Source organism: Acanthaster planci, linkage group LG01, assembly GCF_054643075.1.
Source record: "Acanthaster planci isolate LZ-2023a linkage group LG01, COTS_SCS, whole genome shotgun sequence".
Taxonomy (NCBI): domain Eukaryota; kingdom Metazoa; phylum Echinodermata; class Asteroidea; order Valvatida; family Acanthasteridae; genus Acanthaster; species Acanthaster planci.
The window spans coordinates 8,667,168-8,689,608 of record NC_141777.1 but is presented as its reverse complement, the minus strand read 5'-3'; the positions used below and the strand labels follow the sequence as shown (position 1 = coordinate 8,689,608).

The window sequence follows — 22,441 nt, the reverse complement described above, 5'->3', positions numbered from 1 at the left end:
AGGAGAACAAAGGAATGTCCACACTTTGTATGTGAAACAAGTATGTGGGGATTCAGGAATTTGGGGACAAAGAAAGGCAAATCAATTGAGGAAAGGGGGTGGGAAATCATCTCCAATATGCTCGCCCAAATACCCACTGGTGTAACAAGAGGGACGTACGAGACCAGGAACGTTTCCCCAGCGAAAATCTGTGCCCCCGGTCCCCTCGCCATTTGAAAATTTGAAACTTATCTAGCCAATGTAAAATGGCATTTCAGTTCCCCCAATATTTTGTACTCTCAGAAATTTCCCTTTAGCAACGTAAATACGTCACTGAAAATACCTCCGAATGGACCCCCTCCACCGTTGATTGTTTGCCAGTTTGCTTCGAAAAGCTGAAAGGGAGCAAAGCAAGATGAACTCCCCTCCCCCTGGTGGCGACGCCCACGGTGAACGTATTGTCGATAAACCCACAGTAGGTGGCGTAGGCCTGCTTCTATTTCTCGTCTCTCTAATGCCTTGGAAGAGCAACATTTTAACCTCAAATGTCACAAGAAGTGATTTTTTTCAATCCCTAAACAGTCCCATTCATGAAAATCTTGAGTTTATGTATCTGCAAGAATGTTCAAATGAAATTCTCTTCTGGCCTGAGTTTCTTCCCCCCCCCAAAAAAAAAAGTTATGTGCGATAGGCCTACTCTACTATTAAAACGCGCCCATGGCCAAAAGTAATTTACCTACAGATAGTCGGGCATGTGAGTGTGTAAGTAATGTGAGTAATATTTATTTATTAGCGCTTTATAATATCATCTCTAAAGAACTTTTTAATGTTAATGTGCGATTTTCTCATATTTGTTCAAGTGCGCTACGTTAACACTCAGTTTGCGGACATTACCCTTCACCTCCTGAATTTCGGGCTAAATTTCATAACACTGATATTGTTCACATAGGTTTGACAACAAGAAATATGAAGGTCATAGTTCAAATATTTAACTGAACGTTAGTCTTTCAATGGAGAAGTTTGGCAACAGTCGCAACACTAAGCACAGGAAGTCGAAGGAACGTCTGGATTTTTTTTCTGATCGAGGAACACTATATCAAGAAAACTTCGACTTCTGACTCCCCACCAGAGTCCCTAGAGGGCGCCGTTGAATTTTTAAAGAGTCTGGACCCATCCCAATTTTGTGACAGTGAGCGTACCCTGTCTGAACGGGTTAGCACGTGTCATTGTAAAAGGAGCTAGACAGAAAGTATCTCTGCACGTTTTTCGTGATTTCGAGAACTTTCTTGTGGCCGATTTCGTGTATTCCTTATCATATTGTCATTTTTGCTCGTTATTTCAAACCCTCCGCTTTGTGAATTGAAAATCGAATTCTTTGAATTTTTTTGAGACGTTAACGATGGCGAAATGGGGACAAGGAGATCCTCGATGGATTGTTGAAGAGAGATCAGATGCTACAAATGTCAACAACTGGCATTGGTGAGTCACTAGACCTAGCTCAAGTTGTCCGAGTAACTTGGACCGTAAAAATCGTCTTTTTTTACATTTAGACATCGTCGGGCGATAGTAATTAGTAGGGTCTAAGTACCTTCCATAGGCTTTTGCTTCCATTAATTCATTTCACTCAAAATACTTAAATAGCAGCGTTCATTACCATTATAAGGAAACATACTGGTGTACCTTTTCGAAACAACTTACATGTAGCTAACCTAGGCCTACCTAAATAAGTTGGCGGTGATGTCATTACTCATATCAAAATAAAAAAGTGGGAAGGGCTTTGGTTTTGTAGGGATATTATGGGGTAAAACGGCAGCATAAATGATGCTACGAAGAGCTGTGATAGTGTGAAGGAAGAAAAATTGGCGCATGTAGTCTGGATCCTTGACCTGTGACCATAAAAATTTCTTTCATGAAATTGTATTACCGACAATGGCTGGGTCGGGTAATGACGTGAATCAAAATGGCGTGATGTGGTCGTCTTTTGCCGAACTCAAGTAAAAATTTCTGGTTTTTTTGCTGAAATATTGTCAAATTTACCTAAACAAGAGCTACTAGGATTAAGGAACAGATCCTCAAGGTCTGAATGTCAGTGTGTTTGTTTTCCTTATTATAGGAACAAGGTGCTAGTAGTGGTAATAAACCCTTTAAATAGCTCTTACCCCGAAACAAACATGTCGAAATCCTCCGAAGTTACCTCTAAAACGATCCTTAACTGTCGTAATGCACCCAGCTATGAACCGAGTGAGAATCAGAGATTCCAATAATGATCGTAAGATAAGGTTTACTCACATTTGGGAAGAAAAGAGAAATTTCCCCTTAAAATCGAAAACGCTGTTGTCATTGAGCTCGAAGTCACCATCTTGTACAAAAAGCGATTTGAACTGTATGTTAATAGTGATTTAAACTGTATGTTAATGTCCTGGAGACGACGTCACAGCGTGCTGGCCCAGCGGACCATTCACTGAAAGCACTCAGGAATCAGTCATTGGCGCACATGTGTGTGCCGACATGGTATGCTTTTTGTGAATGGTCCGCTAGGCCGGCGCGCTGTGACATCTTCTCCAGGACATTAACATACAGTTTAAATCACTATTTGAACATGATTTGGACAACAGGGCGACATCGAGCTGACGACAAGACTGTTTCTGATTTGAAGGGGAAATTTCTCTTTTCTTTCCAAATGTGTGTAAACCTTACCCTCATTATTGGATTCTGTGATTCTCACTCGGTCCATAGACGGGGACATTAAGAAAGTTTTGGAGGTTAATTCAGAGGATTTTGATTCGGGGTAGGGACTAGTTCGAATGAAATGAATTAATGGAAGCAAAAGCCTATGGAAGGTACTTGGTCCAAATGTTGAAAAAGGTGATTTTTAGGGTACAGTGACATTGGTGACTAGTGAGTCACCAATGCGTTAAGGCCTAGGCTTCTAGAGTGGACGAAATTTTGAACTGATCATGCTGGCTTAGTCAGCCAAGATAAAAAGAAACAAAAGTGGAGTCAGTACAAGATAGATTTTATTGGACTAGTTTAAGAGTTTTGTTTAGTCTAAGTCTCATATGTTTAGGAGATCAGGAGATGGGGATAATTCTTAACTTTTTAAAATAGGCCTAAACCTTTTCGACAGTCACAATGCATTATGGGTTTGGATGACAAACAAGCCATGCATTTTATTTATGAGCCTAGGGGGGGAGTGAACCAGTCAGAAATCAAGTTTACAGTTTTCTTCAGAATATTTCTAAAGTATCTGCACATTGCTCATCACCTCACAGATGCATGCGTAGTAGGCTTATACTAGGAAGATTTCAAAGTGACATTTTCTCAGATTTTTGTTGGAAGAAAATCACCCTTGATTGTCTTTTTTTTAAGGGCACCAGTCATTCTATGCAGAGATCAACATGATTGGTCAATGTGAGATGAATGAGCCTATTGATTGACCAATAGGCTAGGGCATTAATACCTGACAAAAACTTGTGTTGTTGGAAGGGATTCCCGCAGTTTTTCTTTTCTGCCATGCTTTAAACTTTGAGGTTTGTAAATATCTTCATCCCGAATATTTAATGGAACACTGTGAGAAGAGGATGGCTTGAATTGGAATATGTAGTAAATTGGAGGCACATTAACATACACTTCTCTCATGGGGCTGTGCATAAAATGGATCGCTTGTTTGTAATCCAAAGCTATAATGCATTGCGAACATCGAAAAGGTTTATTGAACGTTACCTAGCCTATTCAAATGTTTGTGTTTTTGTAGTGAGGTAGACTATACACAGGTAAAGTGGAGTTCCCTAACGTTACGTTGGTGCACTTCAACGTTTCCCTCGAATTTCTTTGTGCAGTGTTGCCAAACTTCTTTATCATGTTGGTTGAAAAACTTCAAACCAATTACTTGGAAATTACCTTTATAATGCATGCTAGGCCCACTACATGCTGTTAAACCTTTGTGAAGCATTTCTGTGTCGTGAAATTTACTCAAAAATTCCAAAATGTAGGCAGCTGGAAATTGGGCACAAGTTCAGCTGAGTGTGACATACTTGAATGAATCTGACTTCACATTGACAGTTCAGAAATTTCAGAATTTCCTCAATGTTGATAAATTCCTGTAAATCATTATTGAATTAGGCCCACAGTTCATAAGATTTGTTCCCTCCATTTTCAGGTGTACTTTACAAGTTTTTACTTTGCACATCGAGAATCAGGCCAAATTAAATTGTGAGAGCTCGACACAATTTCATTTAGGCCTATTGTGAAATTGGAGAGGAAAATATTTCTCTGGTCCCTAGGTTGAATTGTCCGCCTGCTCACTTGAAATATCATCCTGATGCCATGCAGTGTGAAACTCAGGATTTGAAATGTATTTGGTGATTGTAACCTCATTTTTGTTTTGATTGGGCTTTTTCTTTTTTTTTGTTCAGGACGGAGCGGGAAGCATCCCATGCCTCCAAAGAGTGCTTGAAAGAAGTTTTAGTTGGTCTGAAAATCCAAGATGATAAAGGTTGGTTAGTGTCTTAGCTGGAAGTCAAATAAGACAATGATTTAGAGTTGATATGTACACTGCCGTGCAAAAGTCCGATCGCACCTGAGTGCACAACAAATTGTGTGTTTTTTTGCATAAAAGAAAAAATAAATTTCCACAAAAGCAATACCTGTGTTTGTGTTGATATGGTTATTCCATTAAATTCACGTTTCCAGTTCTAAAACATGAATTGGTGAACAATTACGGGCCTGGTAATTAGAGTTTCTCCGTGCGTGTGCACATACTCAATGGGCAGTATTCTCATTAGCATATCATTAAAGATGGCGGCGCCCAGTGTCCGAGAAATCCGGAAATCCAGTGATGGGGTTTAGTATCGCGTAAATGCCCCACCGGCGTCGATAACAGCCTGGCACCGCCTTCACATCGACTCCAGGAGATTGGTGATGACTTGTTGGTCCATTCCCTCCCAAATCCGAGTGACAATCTGGAACAGTTGATCTTTATTTGCCGGCCGAATTTCATGTTGAAGACGGCGGTCAATTTCGTTCCACAGATTTTCAATCGGGTTCAGGTCGGGACTCTGGGCCGGCCAAGTCATCACCTCAAACTGCCAACTACCCCCCATTTCTCGAATAAACTCTGGGGTGGGATCGGCCAAGAATTCCTGCGTGACTCTGGCGGTATGCGATGGAGCTTTATCGTGTTGAAATAGGAATTCATGGCCAATCAAATGGTGGGCAGATGGCAGCATGTTTTCCCGGAGGATGTCAACGTAAACTGCGGCGTTGATGTTTTCGTTGACCCGCACCAGGCTGCCGACACCGGCGGAACTCATGCAGCCCCACACCATGATCCTGGATCCCCCATGCTTTACGGTGGGCACAACACACTTCTCGTCAAACTCTTCCCCCACAGTCCTCCTGACATAGACCCGTCCATCACTCTGGAACAGCTGGAATGTCGATTCATTGGACCACAAGACCCGGCTCCAGTCATTGGCGGTCCACCCCAGGTGCTCTCGGGCCCAGGCTAGCCGACGACGTTTATGCTGCACTGAAAGTCGGGGCTTATGCCTAGCAACCCTGCCAAGCAGCCCAACTGCAGCCAATCGCCTTGAAACAGTGCTGCGGTGGACTGCAACCCCTGCATTGGCAAGCTTCAGCGCTAATTCAGGGGCGGTCAGAAAGCGGTTGCGCCGCGATGCCCTCACGAGCTGCCGGTCATCCCGCTCGGTGGTCGATCTCGGTCGGCCGGTGCGTGGTCGGGGTTCCATTGACCCAAACTCCGTCAATTTCTGGAGATTCCGACGAACAGCATATTGGCTGATTCCCAGCCTTCTGGCAATTTCCCGGTTGGAAATTCCCTCCTGATTCCAGGCTTCAATCATCCTCTTTTCGCGAGTGGTAAGTGGCGTATTTGCTGGCATTGTGTTGCAGCTTTGCGTATCAAAGTGAAAGTATTGGTATGCAAATTTTGTCGCCACGAGGTAGCCTGATTTGTCTAGTATCCATTCACCCTTCACAGGCGGCGAAATCACCTATAATTATTCATAAGACCGAGTTTCCCGCCGCGTCAGCTTTGCTTCCATTGGTTTAAATGCCACCTAATAATATTCATGAGCTCATGAATACGTAATGAGATATTTCAAAATGGCGATTTTACACGGGCGAAAAACAGTCACTCGAAAGTTAGCGAAAAGAGGGGGTAGTCGCCGACTTCAGCAATGAGATTTATGAATTTATTTGATTAAAATAACTACACATTACAAGGGTAAGATGCTTTTTTTATAAAGACTCAGTAATTTATTGCAAAACTACAACAGAAAGTTTACAGCACATGTGCAATCGGACTTTTGCACGGCAGTGTACATGTAGAAAAGGACCCATCTGTGTTGGTTGTTATTGTATATTAAATTTTAACTTTCTCATAAAGCAAAACTCTGTCCCCTGTTTACAGACTTAATTTCATGAAACTTGATTTCTGTATGGTATTGCTGTCATTTGTTTGGATGCCCTGTGTACATGGAAATGTTTTCAAAACTTCTGAAACTTTCATTCACCAATGGGAAAGGGAGCCAGAATGTGACGACTGCTAATCATCAAAGAATAATTCAGCATAGATAGATCGAAAGGAAGTCAAACCTTGGCTCCCGGTAATATTTGATGCTCTCACCAAGTGATTGGAAAAGGAAATGTTGTGACGTATTGTGGTGTAAATTTCATATGAGGAGTTGTTTCTACACTTAAGTACATTTTACTTATTTCCTGAGTGATCATCGGAAACAGTTCTTGGACACGCAGACCACAAAGTTATTGATAGTACTGTAGAAGACGATATTGACAATGTGGTCTGTATTTCAAGACAAATCTTTGTTTTCCCGTTGAGCCAGTTTGCCAGTGAAATGTTGCTAGTCAACAATCCCAAGTGTGAATATGTCTCTTGACATGACTGTGTTCACTTGCTACCTTGTACAGTGGTAAAAAAAAGGGAACCTCTTTGAGCTGTTGTTCTTGTCTGTACCTCCAGGAGAATGCGAGATTACAGAGATGACAAGCATCGAGAGAGAAGCCTCTGCCAGCAATAGGAAAGCCAAACTAATCTTCTTCTATGAGTGGAACATCAAATTGGAGTGGAAAGGTGTGCCAGTACCCTGTTGTGGTCAACCCTCATGTGTTCTATTCAGAGTTTGTAGTTAGCAGAGATCTGACTTTCTCATTTGTTGTGAATGCTTTCGTCATAACTGAGTTTGTATTAATGGTATTCATTAATGCGGAGTCAGTTGAATGACGGAATATTGGACCTTCCATTGTATTGAATATTCAAATACAAAATACATGTTTATGTGTTTTTGCCAAAAGTGAAGAAATGAAAAATTGAAAGAAAAGTAACTTGGTCTCATGGGGCTGCAGTTGACTTGTAATTTCTTGAGATATGCTTTACGAATGCAATTTTGAAACCAAATTATTGAATTTTTCCCTTTCTTATTCCATTTATTTTCCCCTTCAAATGTTTGATTTCAAAAATAAATATTTGAATATTCAGTAACTGAATGTTCAAATATTCAAATAATAGTGCAGCCTTAGAATTCAACTATATTAATAGCTGCAAAAAGTTTTCTGGACCTGTAACAAATTCAGTCTCAGATTGCCAGAAACAGAGCTGTTCTGAAAATTTCGTTGTCAAATTTCACGTGGCAGTTCCCAACCTGACTATTTCAACACTGTTGACCTCATACCGATTGAAAATTAGTCGAGACGTATGTTGAAGTTACATAGATCTTTCCAATGAAGTATTTTGCTGTGTTTTGGGATGTCAAAGCAGAAGTCATTGACAGATGATTTTCTTATAAGAATTTTGTCACTTATGTCGCCTGAGCAGGTAATCTGAAGGACTGCAGTACAAAGCTGACTGGGCATGTACAGATCCCCAATCTTAGCGATGAGAATGAGGTAGATGAGATAGATGTGAGTACTAGGCTTGTTCTGCTCTCAATAAAGTGGTTTCCCCAAGCTAGGAAGTTACCCTCCTGGTCCGGAGTTCTTCTGACAGTGGACATTAGAGACTTTGTTGACTTCATTCTGATTTACCTGGAACATGTAACTTTGCCTGGTGACAGAAAAAAATACAGACCTGAATTTTAATGAACTGCAGCCCTGAAATGAAATGTTTGTCCCAGGTTCATTAATCTCACCTCTGACATTTATTCTCTGTGACTTTGGGGCAATTTTTGCAATGGGAATTATGAATTTCACGTTTTCACGAGAGGGCCCAAGTGGTCGTCTTATTTCGGGCTAAATGTTGGTAGGATTCCTCAATCCTAAAATCCCCTGAGCATGAGCTGTCTTTTAAGATATATTTGTATTGAGAATTTGGCCTGTTCTCTCGTCTTTTACAATGACGAAAGTTTCTGTATCTTTGTAGTCAACTGTATCCCTCGTGTTTGTTATGAACAGGTTATTGTTACAACAAAAAAAGAGACTGAGGAATCCAGAATATTGAAGGAGATGATGCGCACAAAAGGGACTCCCCTCATCCGAGAACAGATTGGAAAATACATTACCTTTCTTAAAAATGGTATGTCCAGAGCAGAGCAGATGATCAGAATTGGCTTGCTGGAATTAACTGAAAATTCCTCAATTGGAGACATCTCAAGAAATGTGGTACCGGAAGAAATGTAAGCTTTCCTGTCTACTGGGCTTACTGTGCTGTCTGAAGAAACCATCCTTTTTCAGCTGTGGTCATAATGAAGGTCGTGTGCCTTGAGCTAGAAAGAGCTTTTTGTAACCGAGCATGGACTTCCCTTTGCACCGAACACAAGATGAGACTTTGAGACGCTGGTGGCAGCAGCCGCGCCGTCCTTTGCTACAGCCTTACACATGCTCAGAACCGTGTACGCTCACACAGAGCAACCCACGCATGTTCAGAACTGGCAAGAGGACCGGTATGGCTGCTGTCACCAGTTGGCCTGTTTGCCGACTTTTTCACTTTGCTGGTTTGGGGTGGCATTTCTCATTTGTGTAATGCATACATAGCAGAGGAGGCAGGTAGACTGTTTCCAGTCTCTCCTTCTGTTAACTTTGACTCATGATGGAGCTGGGAGCCAGGCCCAGCAATCTTGTGTTCGCTGGTGAGGGGTTAGTTGCGATGCCAGTCCATTGTCGAACACTTGTGTTTTTTTCCCCCCATGACAATGTTCCAGAAGTATGCCACCTTGCAGAGGTTACTTTCTACACAGGGATAAATCAATTGGGCTGCTTTAATATCCTCAGCTGAGGGCACCAGTGAAGCGTTTTGGAAGAGGGAAGCGTACTGAGTGCATTTATATGCCAGCTTCTTAATCTGCTAGAATCTTTGTGTAGGAAAAGCTGGTTCCAAACCCTACTAGTGTAGCGCCGGACTATTTCATCCAGTATTGTGTTTACAGCACAGTGTTGAATATAACTGGAATCTGGCACTTTACCATAAAAATTGCGAGGGTCTCTGGGTTGACAATTGTTAAAAATGTTGGTGAAGGTCAGTCTCCTGCCGGTCGATTTTGCCTAGTACCCTGGATGTATTTTTTGCATTAGTTACCAAGAAAAAAAATCAACTATGGGTGGACAAATGGTCCTTGATTGATCTTGGCTGCTGCCTGTCCACGGCCAAGTCGATTTGTATTTTATGGCTAAGTTTTTCTTCTTTCTTGCCTCGTTACAAAAGATTGGTGTAAAGGGATGATACTGCCCTCAGCAGAAGCACAGAAAGACTCGCAACCTTCCATGTCGAAGCCTGAGCCTGCCAAGGTATTTTCCTTTTAAATTGCTCGAGTGCCACGTGTACACCCACATACTAGGTCGTAACCTCTATCTGCTACTCTATTACGGCTTGTGGATTTCATTTTCCATGGTCTTGTTTCTGTACTTGGTTTTTGTCCTGACAAAACGTAGGCTGTGTCCAAAGCAGTCCTCCAGAGGTATGTCTACATAGAACAAGGGGAAAGGGAAATACCAGGGGAAGTTAAATGAGTTTCCATGACTGCTTCTTGTAATTTGCTTTGACTAGTATTAATTCAATAACTGAGGGGGATTTTGATTGTCTTGTAGGCGTCTCCTGCAGCCGTCAAGCGACAGCATCAGCTCAACCAGGAAAACATGAAGAACACGCAGATCGGCGTCAAGATTGACACACGCAAGCTGACGCTGTCGGAGGAGTTCAAGTGCTCTGCGGAGGAGCTGTATCAGACGCTGACCGACCCACAGGTAAGGAGATGGTAGCCAGGGGAGATAGGGGTCTGTCTGGGAATCTGACTGGCCTGCATGTTGGGGTGTGGTAATGAGGAGGTTCACCCTTACGATACACAGAACAAGATGGCAGTTTGACAATGTCTCTTTGACCTCCTAAGGTAATTGTCCACCTCACAACTGTGGTAGACAGGTTGTCAATAGGCCGGGATTAGAGGGTGCCATTAGGCTTGTGGGACATATGGTTTGCTGTTGATGTCGGTTTGGGGTTCGGAATATCCAAGTACTTGTTTGGAAATTAATGTGTTCACACTCTTTAAAAGATTTGATTGGTTTGCACAGATTTAACCACTTCATGCTGGGGCATTTTTTAATGTTGATGATGCTGGGCCGGCATGACTATTATTTTTTACATTTTCAAAATCCTTCAAAAATTCATCATTTCATTTAATGGTCGTTTATAGCCGCACCAAGTAATCTTTAGACTCAAAGTTGACAGGTGACCTTCATTGACGCCCGAGTATTTCAGCCAGGCCAGTAGCCTTGTAAACAGAGCCCAGATTGTGCGGTGTTGTATAACTGTCTTTTGTTCACGAACCTGGCTTAGTGCACTGCTGACCTCTTTTCAATAGGGGCCAGATTAGCGTGCAGTGGTGCTGTGTGGCTCATCGCTGCAATGGTGGAGCGCTTTTGTCCCCGGTGGTAATCCGCTCACTCTCAATGCCCCAAACCCTGGTATACGGTCTCAAAACAAGGCTGGATTATCACCACTTTTGAGAGTGAAAAATGTCAGTAATGCCCAGCAGCCTGGTCTTTTGTTCGGAGTACAGTCTTTTGTTACAGGGCCCTGTTTCCTGTGTCCGAGTTCGGAGACGCCGGCCACCCATATGAACCATACGTCTCCGATCCCGGAGTCCCCGGCAGGAAGTGGTTAATGTTACTTCCATTTTACCATCTTTTTCTCATGAATCTCCTTAGTTTTGCCTGTGGCTCCTTGTGCGTGAAACTGACCCTGTGCCATGTGTTTATATTGTGTTTCCTATTAATGTACACAGAGGGTCTCGGCATTCACAAGAACTCAGGCTGTGATGGAGGCAGAAAACGGAGGCAAGTTTAGTCTGTTTGATGGCAACGTCAGTGGAGAGTTCGTATCACTGGTGAGTCATGCGTGGGAGACCTCTGCTTATGACCCTGTCCGCAACCTTCAAAACCCTTTGAATAGGTTTGGAGGATTTGGTAGGATTGAGGACAGATTGAGCCCTGGTTGAGTTGCAAAGGGCATGCTGTTGGTATCCGCCTTTTAGCACCCTCTAATTGGTTGAAAAGATCCATGGGTGGTACGTAATGTTCATTTAGTTGGTAGCGATGCGACCACTACACATGAATTTCATAGTCAGTCGTGAACTGGGCAGTTCCCACCAGGAAGCCTCCGTTGCTAGGAAGATTGCGCCCTCTCTTGGTCTAGCTCAGGGCTCATCCCGCATCATGGAGGATTTTCTCTGCTTTGAACGGGAAGAAGGGAGAGTGTGTTTTTAACATTTTTTTATCCTTTGGATGGGAATTCATTGCACACGTGAAAAGGGTTCATGCGCATTCAGCGTGGGATGTAGTGAGTATCCACGACTGATTTATGGTTGAGTCAAGATCTGGTATGGTCATTGCGTGTGCTCTGGAAAACTTGTCACCAACCTGTCTTTTCTTTGCCAGTGGGGGTGCACTTCAACTCACTGCAGATAGGAAGGCTCTTTGCAGAAAATGCCAAGGGGGGAGGGGGGTCGGGATTAGATTCTTAAACAGTTTTTCCTGAAGAATTTTTTGGGAATAATGTTGAGCGTGAGATTACGGTTGGACATTGGACATTTTCCGAGCACTTTGTGTGTGGTCAAACAAAATCAAAGATGCTTGGACAAATTGTCTGACTAACTTATCAATAACAGCTCTTAAAATGTCAACACAATATATGGGATTATGGCATCTGATTTATTATTAGTTTTATGTTAGAATTACGTTAATTATGCTCAAGTTATTCATCAGGGCTGATCGCTCATCACCGGCCCATGTCACCTAGTGCAGGCCACGCGTGTATATATTTCACTTGCACAGACATGAAATCGCCCCACAATACCCATGCACCGCACCCATGCAAAAGAATGCGTGATGGAAATGTAGCAACCAGTACCAGTCTGTACTGTACATGTATTGAATGTTCTGTACATAAACAGTCTTCATCAGCCGTACACATCACGAACACAAAAGGCCACAGGCCGGAAAGACATCAATGTTATGTTGCAAGAGGTTTTTTGCAAGTTAATTCACAGAACTCGGTCTCTTATTTATGTCAGTATTTTCTGTGTTCATGAGTGTAATTTGAGGTTGTTCTGCTCATGGCGCAAGGTTTAGCACCCGCTGGTCTAAATGCATCACGCACGCTTACCACGCGATACACGGACACTGTTGGCCAGTTTGCCGTCGTGATTGTGTGAATTGTTCATAATTTTCTTGTGAATTGCCGTATTTAGAAATTTGTACATAGATTAAGACAGGTGTTCATCACTTTTTGAGATACTTTTGGAGGCTGTCGCCCCCACTGATGCCATTCAATCAGCACAAAATTGCCCTCAAACAAAAGAATGTTCCGACCTACCGACCCAATTTTTACACATCGTGTATTTTTTTGGCCTAATAAAAGACTGCATGTATGCAGTAGGCCTTAGTTAAATAACAATAATTGTGGATTCTGAGAAATCTTTGGCAAGTGTTGATCTAATTCAAGCATGCAAATTTATGACATGGCCTGCCCAATCACGCCCGAACAAGGACTGCTCAATGCCGCTGCGTGTGCAGTTCTAGTAGGACCAGGGAAAAAAGTGAATTTCGACTCCTAATACTGCATATTACAACTCTACCTTTTATATAATATGGCACATCAGAAGCAGGTAATGGCAGAACAAAATTGATTGTGTTATGACATTTTGTCAGAGCACTTTTGTGGTCTAATTTCGCGCTCTGTAATGTACATGTAGTTGATTTTTTAGGAGTTGGACTCGGTGATGTGTGGTTAAAAGTAGGTAAAGGCAGGGTGAAAATTATCCTTGTCTTCCCCTCCCCCACAGAGTCAGTCAGTGTAGCCCACTGGTGACATGTCTCCTGCTCCTAAACAGCCTCTTATATTGTGATGATGTACAATTTTTGGTGATGTCATTTCAAGCAGAGATGTAATCAAAGCTGTTGAGTGGACGATGGGTGTCAGCAGACCCATGCTCTGTTAGGTCTAACAAGAAGGAAGTTTTTGGGTAACGAGCTGACGGATGTGCTCAGATGCGATTACTTGTAGATGCTCGGCTCCAAGCTAAGAGACTGTACCACAGACGACCCTCCATATTGCATTAAAAAGAAATTCCGAACTTGAAAGCACAAGTACATGTACTTCATGAGATCTGATTGACGTGTAGTTGACAGGTGGTTGACAGACCTGACATATCTGTACATGTAGGTCTTGAGTTTATTGCACTGACATGCTTTAGTTTTTTCTTCATTTCTTGACAGGATCGTGCTACTTTCAAAATTGAACAGCGCTGGAGATTCAAGACATGGCCCGAAGGTAAGTATCTGACAAGTTTTCATTTACTAGTTTGAGTAGTTAAAAGGCAGATTGTGGAAACCTGTAATAAGTCTCTAGTCTGTCAAGAGTTTCTAAAATTTTCTTTGTGCATATTTTGATTGCGGTTTCAAGAAATTTAATGTAGACATTTTGTGTTCCAAAAGAAAGTTTGAAAGCAGGGGCATTATATATTGTCGGGTGCTTGGAAGAAGGTTGTAAACGCTTACGCCCTTTTGCTGGGAAGCATGATCACTGCAAAACGAAATTTTTCTGGCAAAAGGACGTATCTATGCTACTGTTTTATTTTAATGAAATATAAAGATTTCTTTGCAAATAGCTACAAAAAAATTTCCCAAGTCGTTTGATAAGTTGTACAAAGGTTGCTCTTTGCACAGCCTGTGTTGATTTTGAAGTAAATTTTGTTCGTTTTTACTAAATAAAGAGAGTGTGTTTCTTACGCCCTTTTACCAGGAACATTTTTTCTACTGTGATCATGCTTCCAGGCATAAGGGCTTAAACGCGCTTATGACCTTTTGCTGGGCACATGACGAAATAATGCTGCACATCAAAAGTGCTGTTTCATTTAAAGTAGTGAAAAGTATCTTGAAGCTTTTTTTTCAAATGCGTGAAAAATGATTTATTATGGAATGTCACTATAAGCACTTGTGTTTTTGTTATTTGTCCAATCGGGTAAAAGCTTTTGACGGAAACTTTGCAAAAAACCGGGTTGGCTTGCTGTTCATAGGAAGTATGTGACAAGTAAAATTGGTCTTTCCTTGGTGGAGGGTTGGGTTGTCGAAAGTTCTAACTTACCTTGTAACTTTGTTCTGGTAACTGTTTTTATCCAGTTACAAATATTCAAAAGATGGTAATTCAGATTTTGAAGAGGAAGTAGCAATATGTTTTTGTATGCGGAAAGAAAGCCAAAGTAGGGCTGTGCCGAATATTCGATCGCTTATTGCATATTCAAATATTATTTTTCCGAATTTGAATATTTGAGTACAAAGTTCATAAAAAGGGAGAATTTTCTTTTGAAAGTGAGAAAAATTGCCTCAAGCAGATTCAAATGAAAAGTGACAGAAATCTTACGATGACTCAAAAAGTAAATTATTCATTAAAAATTATAAAAGGAACAGAAATTTTCAACAGGGCATGAGGATGAAGTATTATTTATCTGTTAAGTCTTGCTAAATCATGACTGGAGATACTCCTACATATGAGAAGCTATTATAGGGTTTATAATGTGCAATTGTGTGTGTTACTACAACTGATTTATATGGTTTAATCCGGATATTTGAATATTCGATTGTATTGAAGGTTGAATATTCGAATAGTGAATTATTCTAATTGATTGAGCCCTACAAGTAGTGATAAAAGTGTTTGTCTTTGTTGTTTATTTACAGCCCACTTCTCCACACTCACCATTGAGCTTGCCCAGAGAGCCGACTGCACCAAGCTCACCCTCACCCAGGTTGGCATCCCAGCTGCTGACTTTGACAGGACGAAAGAGGGTTGGAAGAGACACTACTGGCATCCCATCATGGCGACGTTCAGCTACGGGGCACGACTCTTCTGATGACGAGCTACAGCCGAGCTCTTTGTGTTGCGGCTGACAGAGTTCAATGACGAAAAATATTTATTTGTAAAGTCCTCACTTTCAGAGCTTGCAGTGCAAATTGTAGTAGTCTTGAGGTTTTGGGTTAAACTTAAGTGATTCCATCAGAGCATTGTAAACTACCGAATAAGAAGATACATTTTTTAGCAGTCTGCTTGAGAAAAAGTCCAACAGTGTGTAGGAATTATTTTGGACTTTTACACTTGAATCTCAACATATCAGGTCCTTCATTGTTGGAATTTCTGTCGGGCCTTGAAGTCGAATCATACCTCTCAAGTAGTCATTTCCATACCACATGAATCCAGATTGATTTTGCTTTCTACTCCTGAACTTGGAACTGGCTGAGTCTACTTAAGTTTGTTACTGCGTGTAGTTGTCTTAGGTTGTTACTCCATTGCCTTCCCAAAGCCAGCACAAAAGAATCAAGGAAATCAAGAGAAATTATAGCGAGTCTGACCTTTAGTGGACAAATTTTTTCGTCAGAATCTCTTTGCCAGCTGTAAGAAGCAGTTCAAGTTAAGACAACATTTGTAAGCATCTGTGTATTTTAAAATGCCTGTTCATATTGATGTATGTGTGCATTATTAGTCAAATGGTCAGTATGGGGATTGAGAGTGAATGTTGAGCCATATATTGCAGAGTATAAAACCTTTCATAATTGTACATTATTAAAGTCAAGGACAGCTTGTAGGTTGAGTATTGATAACAGAAATAATGTTTTTTAAATTGTGTTTTAAGCATTTCTGTCAGAGGTGTACCAACTGAAATTACATTGTCTGCAGTATTCTTAATGCGACAAAATAATTGCACCTTCTATCAAAACCTTGTGCTACATTTGCCTGTTCAAATTTCTTCAAGATAATTTGACTTCTGATTTCCGTTTTTAGAAAAATTGTAAAAAGAAAATCTAAATAAATGACCACATCTTTCCAAAGCTCAGGTAATTTTTTCTGTATCATATGAAAAAAGTGATAAATTCTCAAGCCTGCACTTTAACTTAAACAACATTTGTACGCTGGTAAAAGTTATACATGCACCTCTCCTTCAGAGAGAGAATGGATGAATTATGCAAACAAAACCTCTGCCCACTGGAATCAATATAAATGGATTCAAGTTTAAGTGGCTCCTTCCAGGGAAAAAAATACCTGATAGTTTTGTAAACAGGAAATTTTGGGGGAGGGGTGGGGACGTCTTTTGATTGGGCCACCAAATATGTATCAAGGTTTTTTTCTAATGAACTGTAAAACACTTTAAAATAAATGTTTGAAAGATGTGTGGAACAAAAGTAAAGAAAATGAAAACCAAAGGACAGTTTCGTGGTACTGTATTGTACAATTTGATAAAGTTTATTTTCTCTCAAAGGCTTATTGGGTGCACTTACTGACCCATGCGACAGACAGATGTATCAGCCATTGTGGAAAGCAAAGACCACTATTAAGTATGGAATAAGCAAGCCTTTGAAGCTTTGTCAAGGGCTAAAAGTATTAGAAGACTGCAGAGTCAGCATTCAGTGCTAGATCCGCATGATAAATGTTGTACACATGACACAAACAATGGTATTGCGTATTTTGGTGGCTATTGTGCCAGTAAGATGAAGAATTCACAGTTATTTTATGCGAAAATAAGCCTTACCCTCTAGTTTTTTCCCCCAATCTTGGGGAAATTGAATGGTCCTATCAGACCCTATGTGCTGGTGCTGTATAAAATTCACTGGTTTCAATTTTCTTTGGAAGTACGACTAATCATAAAAAAAACTGCAAGATAAGCAACTTCTAAGGAAGTGGAAGAATCTTGGGTCCATCTCTGTTTTGGCAGTCAAGTTGACTCCTCCCCTCATTCGACAAACTCTCCACAGCCGCTGGTCTCTCTCTCTCTCTGCTGCTGGAAACAAACAACGCGCTATAGCTCCAGAAAAAAAATCATCTATTCTACAAGAGCGTCAGCTTGCTTTCTCCACTGTCTCCTCTTCCTTCTCCTCGCTGCTGGCCTGGTCTGGCGGCGGCCTCCATCTGTCTCTCAGTCTCTTGTGCCTCTCGTACTCCTCGGTGACCAGACCAATCCTGAGCTTGGGCAGAGTATCCTCCAGCATGCAGGCCATTACCTTAGCATGTGGCACCTGGGAGAGGTCGTTCATGTTGAGTCTCTCCAGATTGCTGCCGAATCAGGTGGAATAAAAACAAGGCTGGTTCAAAAATTGGAAGTCTAAAGAACAGACATGGGAGGTACATCGAGACAAATGATCTGAAATCTTGAACACCAGACTTTCCCAACCCCCCCCAACAAAAAATTGGCATTGTTTAACTGTTCAATGAAAGACTTCTGTTTTAAGACTTGGGGTAAGGACTTTTGTTTAGTCAACATCCTCCATTTCAAGAAGGGTCTTTAAAGAAGAAACTTGGCAAAACATTTAACCTACACAAATTTATTTTCCAAAATTGAAAAGCAATATTCCAGGAAGAGGATTAGGTACGGGGTATAAATCTTTGTAAACACTGGCTGGCTGTTAATCATTTTGAAAGACGCAATGCGAGTAAATTTTGAATTCACTCATTGAAATTCATGGAAAACAATACCTGGGCACAGAAAAAACCTACACCTGTTAGAGAACAGGTTGTTCCTGATTTCAAATGTGTCAGTATTCTTGTTTATTTCATGCATGTTGTTTTGTTTTGTTTTTGAAGGAGGGGGTAGATTTGTTCAAGAATACATAATGATAATGAGTCTCCAAGCCTTACAATCAAGCCAGTGAAACCTGGATTCACTACCATTAAAATAAGCATCTGGAAAATCTCCGCAACATTTACTGCATGAAACAATGAGGCATGCTTTCGGCAAATGAACTGTTTCCAACTACCTGAGGTGGTGCAGGCAGGCTAGACCACGCTCGGTGATCTGTGGACACTTGTTGATGTTGAGGTGCGTAAGCGAGTCCTTTAAGTGGACCAGGCGACTGAGGCAGCTGTCGTCAATGTACGGGCATCCCTCGAAACTCAGGAGCTTGAGCTGCTGTAGTTTTACTGTGAGAGCGAGGGATATAATAAAATAGGAAATGAAGAGGTTTTTATTCTTGTTATGAAGTATTTCTAGTAATGAAAGATGTTTAAAAAGTACTCGGGGCACTGAAGACCACAAGTCTGAAAATGCTTGTGTAGAAAGGAGACGAGGAGAAGCAGTTGCAGTTTTTAGAGGTGGGAGGAAAACCCCACGAGAATGTTCCAGGTAGAACCCACGGAATCAGGTTAGGACTGGTGGAAACCCAATCCGTTTGTGGGCCAAACCTTGGCTGCAGAGGTGAAAGGTGAAGATAGAACCACTACCCCAATCTTACTCCCCTTTTTGCTTGAAGGGACACAAAGAGAAAAGTAATGAGTTCTACAACACCCAAAAAATCCCGACTACGGAGATACAAAGAATGTGACAACTCCAACAAAACGCTCATGTCTGAGTACAGACACTCAGGTAAGTCTCAACACCACACTGGCCAAAGAGGCATCTAATGTACGCGTACCATCTGAGCGTGAGCGTGGCACCGTCTGCAGGAGTGGCTCCTAATTTTGGTTAGTGAAGTAGTCTATAGTCGACTGTGTCTCTATCTCAGAAATAATGAAGTCACCACATGAAACATCTAGAATTCCATTCACTTGCGGTCCCCACGTCTTGTTAAAAAGCCGGTGACAGGGCCTTCTCCGTTGCTGTTTCCCAACTATGTAACAATCTATTTCATCACATCGGGAATGTAGACAATCTCTCATCATTAAAATGTGCCCCAAAGATATAACTTGTCTCCAGATCATAGCTGACCTGTCCCTCTTTTGTCTTCTTTTTCTTTTCTATTTACAAGGGCCTTGAATCCCTATTAACCACTTGGCGCCAGGATAAGTTATCAATGTTGATGATGCTGGGCCAGGATAATTATCATTCTTTCTGTTTTCAAAATTCATAAAAAATTCATCATTTCATTTAACGGATGTTTATACCCACACGAAATAATCTTTAGGCACTACTCTAAGTTGACAGGTAACCTTCATTGATGCCCGAGTGTTTCAGCCAGGCCCGCAGCCTTGTAAAAAGAGCCCAGATTGTAAGGTGTTATATAACTTTCTTTCGTTCACAAACCTGGCTCAGTGCACTGCTGACCTCTTTTAAATAGGGGCCAGATTAGCATGCAGCGGTGCTGTGTGGCTCATCACTGCGGTGGTGGAGCGCTTTTGTCCCCGGTGGTAATCCGCTTGCTCTAAGCACCCCCACGTCGTGGTATACTGTTTCAAAACAAGGCTGGATTATCTCCACTTTTGAGTGTGAAAAATGTCGGTAATGCCAAGCAGCCTGGTCTTTTGTTCGGAGTACGGTCTTTTGTTACAGGGCCCTGTTCCCTTTGTCCAAGTTCGCAGACCCCGGCCATGAACATAAGGCCTATGGCTCCGCTACCGGAGCCCCCTGCGCAGGTGGTTAATTTGGCTCTACATAAATGCAAATAGTGTAATGTTTTGTTACCACTTACTTATCTGTGCCATGCCGTGATAGTCTATCAATGTGTCTTTGGCATCAATGGCATCGATGTTGTACTTCATGAGTTCCTTGACCGGTCGCTCCTCTCTAATCCCTTTCACCTCTGACGTGTACCACTTGCCATTGGTGAAACGTACTCTGGCTTTCAGGCTAATCAGCCACAGATAGGTGGCAATCTCTGAAGGGAATTTGCTGCTTTTAGTGGGCCTTTCAACTCTGAGGAGGTAGCGGTAACAAAAAAAATCGAGTCACTGGTTTTAAAATGCCATCAGGTAATATAAAATACTACTGGGTTTTCAACAAAGGAAAGGATGGCCTCCGTATAATTTGAGATGACAGGGGATTTGAAGCATGTTGGAGTAACAATAGTGGCTGAATGACAAAGAAACGCTTTTGCCACTGTCCATTTAAACAAACTTGCCTTGAGAGTGGATGAACTGTGATCCCCTTGAGACTGACTGAGGCCGAATCTGTTGTCTAGAGCTAGGTCTAGGACTTTGCTCCATAGGGAATACACTGAGACACCAAGACATTAGACCCAGCCTTAGCTCTGGAAGCCCCTTTCGGACACAGCCTGACCTCTATGATGATGCTGCGATGGTTGTATTGTTTCCCCAAAGACCCACTGGCAATGGTAATATAACTTCACATATTGCTAAAAGGGACCAGACTTATTTACCTTCTAGCGTCAATTTGGTCACTTTGCTTTGAATGGTGGAAAAGCAACATGGCTGCTCCACGATAGAGGCCTACATAATGCAGACTGATGATATCCATGCCTCATGTGTACTTACATATTCAGCTGGATCCTCTGGAATTCCTTGAATCGTTTGGGAATCTTGCGCATGTAGTACAGCAGGGACATGTGCCTGTATTGGGAGTAGGACACTCGGCCTCCAGCGAGCCTCAGGGTGTGCCCGGAGGTCCACAAGGCATTGGTGGAACCTAGACCGCAGGTACCGGGGTAGCTTGTCAGGGCGCAGTTCTGACATGCTGACCTCAGAGCCAACAGGCAAGACCTATAATTCAACATGGCGATTACAGAGCACAAAGAGTCTTGTTCATCTGGAAACGGAGATAGAAAAAAGAAAGACTCAAGAATGTGTTGAGTATACACCAGACAGGCAAAATACAGTGTACATGAATGTTAAGAGCGCTCTCTGTTACCACATAATCCTGATGCTAGTGTGGACTGCCTTGCATGAATAAAGATGATCACATGTCAGTTACGTCATCCAAATTCTTATCCCTAATGTCTCTGAATTTGCCTGCGCCGGGTCACAAAGTTTGAGGCCAAAAACAAAATTGCACAACATCAGACAATGACAATAAGCTGACTGCCAGGGTTTACGGGAACCTCGTCCCCACATTTCTGGGTGCAGTTCTACATGTAGGTGTATGCTCTAACAGAGCATGGACTTAACTCCAGAACTGTGGGTGGGGTTCATTGTCCGCCACATTCCCACATCTTGACGACGAATCCCACAGCTGCACAGGCACTAGGGGGTAGCAGTGAGTGAGGCGATAGACATTAATGGATTATATTGCTAATATTAATACTGCATGAGTGATTTTGCACAATGGTAGAAAGGCATTGTGGGAAGTTTTCCTTCCCACAATGCCTTTCTATCATTTTGCAAAATCCCCCATGGCTGCGGTGTGAAACATGGAGGATCTGTTTTCCTTCCTCCATGAACATGATTGATAGGCCCATCAAGGAACATAGCCCCACTAGTGTGGCACGGACTCTCACTCCGGATCCATCCTTAGCCACACATCCGTATGCGCAATTTGTGTCAACGTATTGAACATTTCGGCGCACCCACTTATCATCGTGGGTGCAATTTCTTTTGCACACGAACATGATTCTTGACCTTTCCGCTTTCTACAAACCATTTATTGAATGATTTCACTCACATTATTCAGGTATTTTCTAGTCTTTTTGCCTTTATCCATTCAATCTCATGGGCTCGCTCTCACAGTCGCCATCTTTAAAATAAGATCGTTGAACAATACGTCACTTGACCTCTCATCGTCTCGACGGCTCTTCCATGTCAAGACTCCTAAACTGCTGCCAAAGTTTTGGAAGGGCCCACTGGTTCATGTAGTATCTTATCGCCCAGTCCGTTTATTACATATGTCTTGACATGGAACCGTTTCTACAAGGAACTGTTTCTACAAGGAACAGATTTTGTTAGGGTCACTGCACGGTTTGTTAGGCCTAGCCTACTTAGGACAAATATTTTCCCCGTGATGCATGATGTGGTAGGTTCAGCAAAATGCTTTTTGAAATAATATTAAAGCTTTACACTGACTAACATTAACGACTTACCAATTCAATCTTTCTTCAAGCTTCTGTCAAGGCTTGCATGGGCATGCTGGGCTGAAACTGCTCAACTAAGACCTGCACACGTAGTAGACGCGCGTGCTGCGCTGGTACATGTTAAGTACGTGCATGGAGGAAGGAATCCTCCACGCGATGCACGGTACATGTACTATCTAGTACTAGCCTAGTTTACGCCCTCTATTGGCAATGTTCC

The 22,441-nt window shown here is 42.0% G+C and overlaps 2 protein-coding genes across 3 annotated transcripts; one reads left to right on the top strand and one right to left on the bottom strand.

Moving 5' to 3' along the window:
• Positions 1-1,186: 1,186 nt before the first annotated feature.
• ahsa1 (activator of HSP90 ATPase activity 1) lies at positions 1,187-16,698 on the top strand. The gene is made up of 10 exons (XM_022234888.2): positions 1,187-1,458; positions 4,395-4,474; positions 6,983-7,093; positions 7,835-7,920; positions 8,410-8,530; positions 9,656-9,738; positions 10,039-10,194; positions 11,232-11,333; positions 13,723-13,777; positions 15,181-16,698. The coding sequence occupies exons 1-10, from the start codon at positions 1,379-1,381 to the stop codon at positions 15,351-15,353; spliced, it is 1,047 nt and encodes a 348-aa protein (XP_022090580.2). The 5' UTR covers positions 1,187-1,378; the 3' UTR covers positions 15,354-16,698.
• A 6-nt stretch (positions 16,699-16,704) lies between these two features.
• LOC110979259 (distal membrane-arm assembly complex protein 2-like) lies at positions 16,705-22,392 on the bottom strand. Of its 2 annotated transcripts, none has more exons than XM_022234889.2 (5): positions 22,234-22,392; positions 20,696-20,966; positions 19,894-20,117; positions 18,247-18,409; positions 16,705-17,545 (listed from the first exon to the last, which is right to left on the bottom strand). In XM_022234889.2, exons 2-5 carry the CDS (start codon positions 20,932-20,934, stop codon positions 17,332-17,334), a joined length of 840 nt encoding a protein of 279 aa, XP_022090581.2. In that variant the 5' UTR covers positions 20,935-20,966; positions 22,234-22,392; the 3' UTR covers positions 16,705-17,331. The 2 variants fall into 2 exon arrangements, with proteins under 2 accessions (XP_022090581.2, XP_086997483.1); XM_087141357.1 differs by lacking the exon at positions 22,234-22,392 and adding an exon at positions 21,819-21,964.
• Between the last annotated feature and the right edge of the window lie 49 nt (positions 22,393-22,441).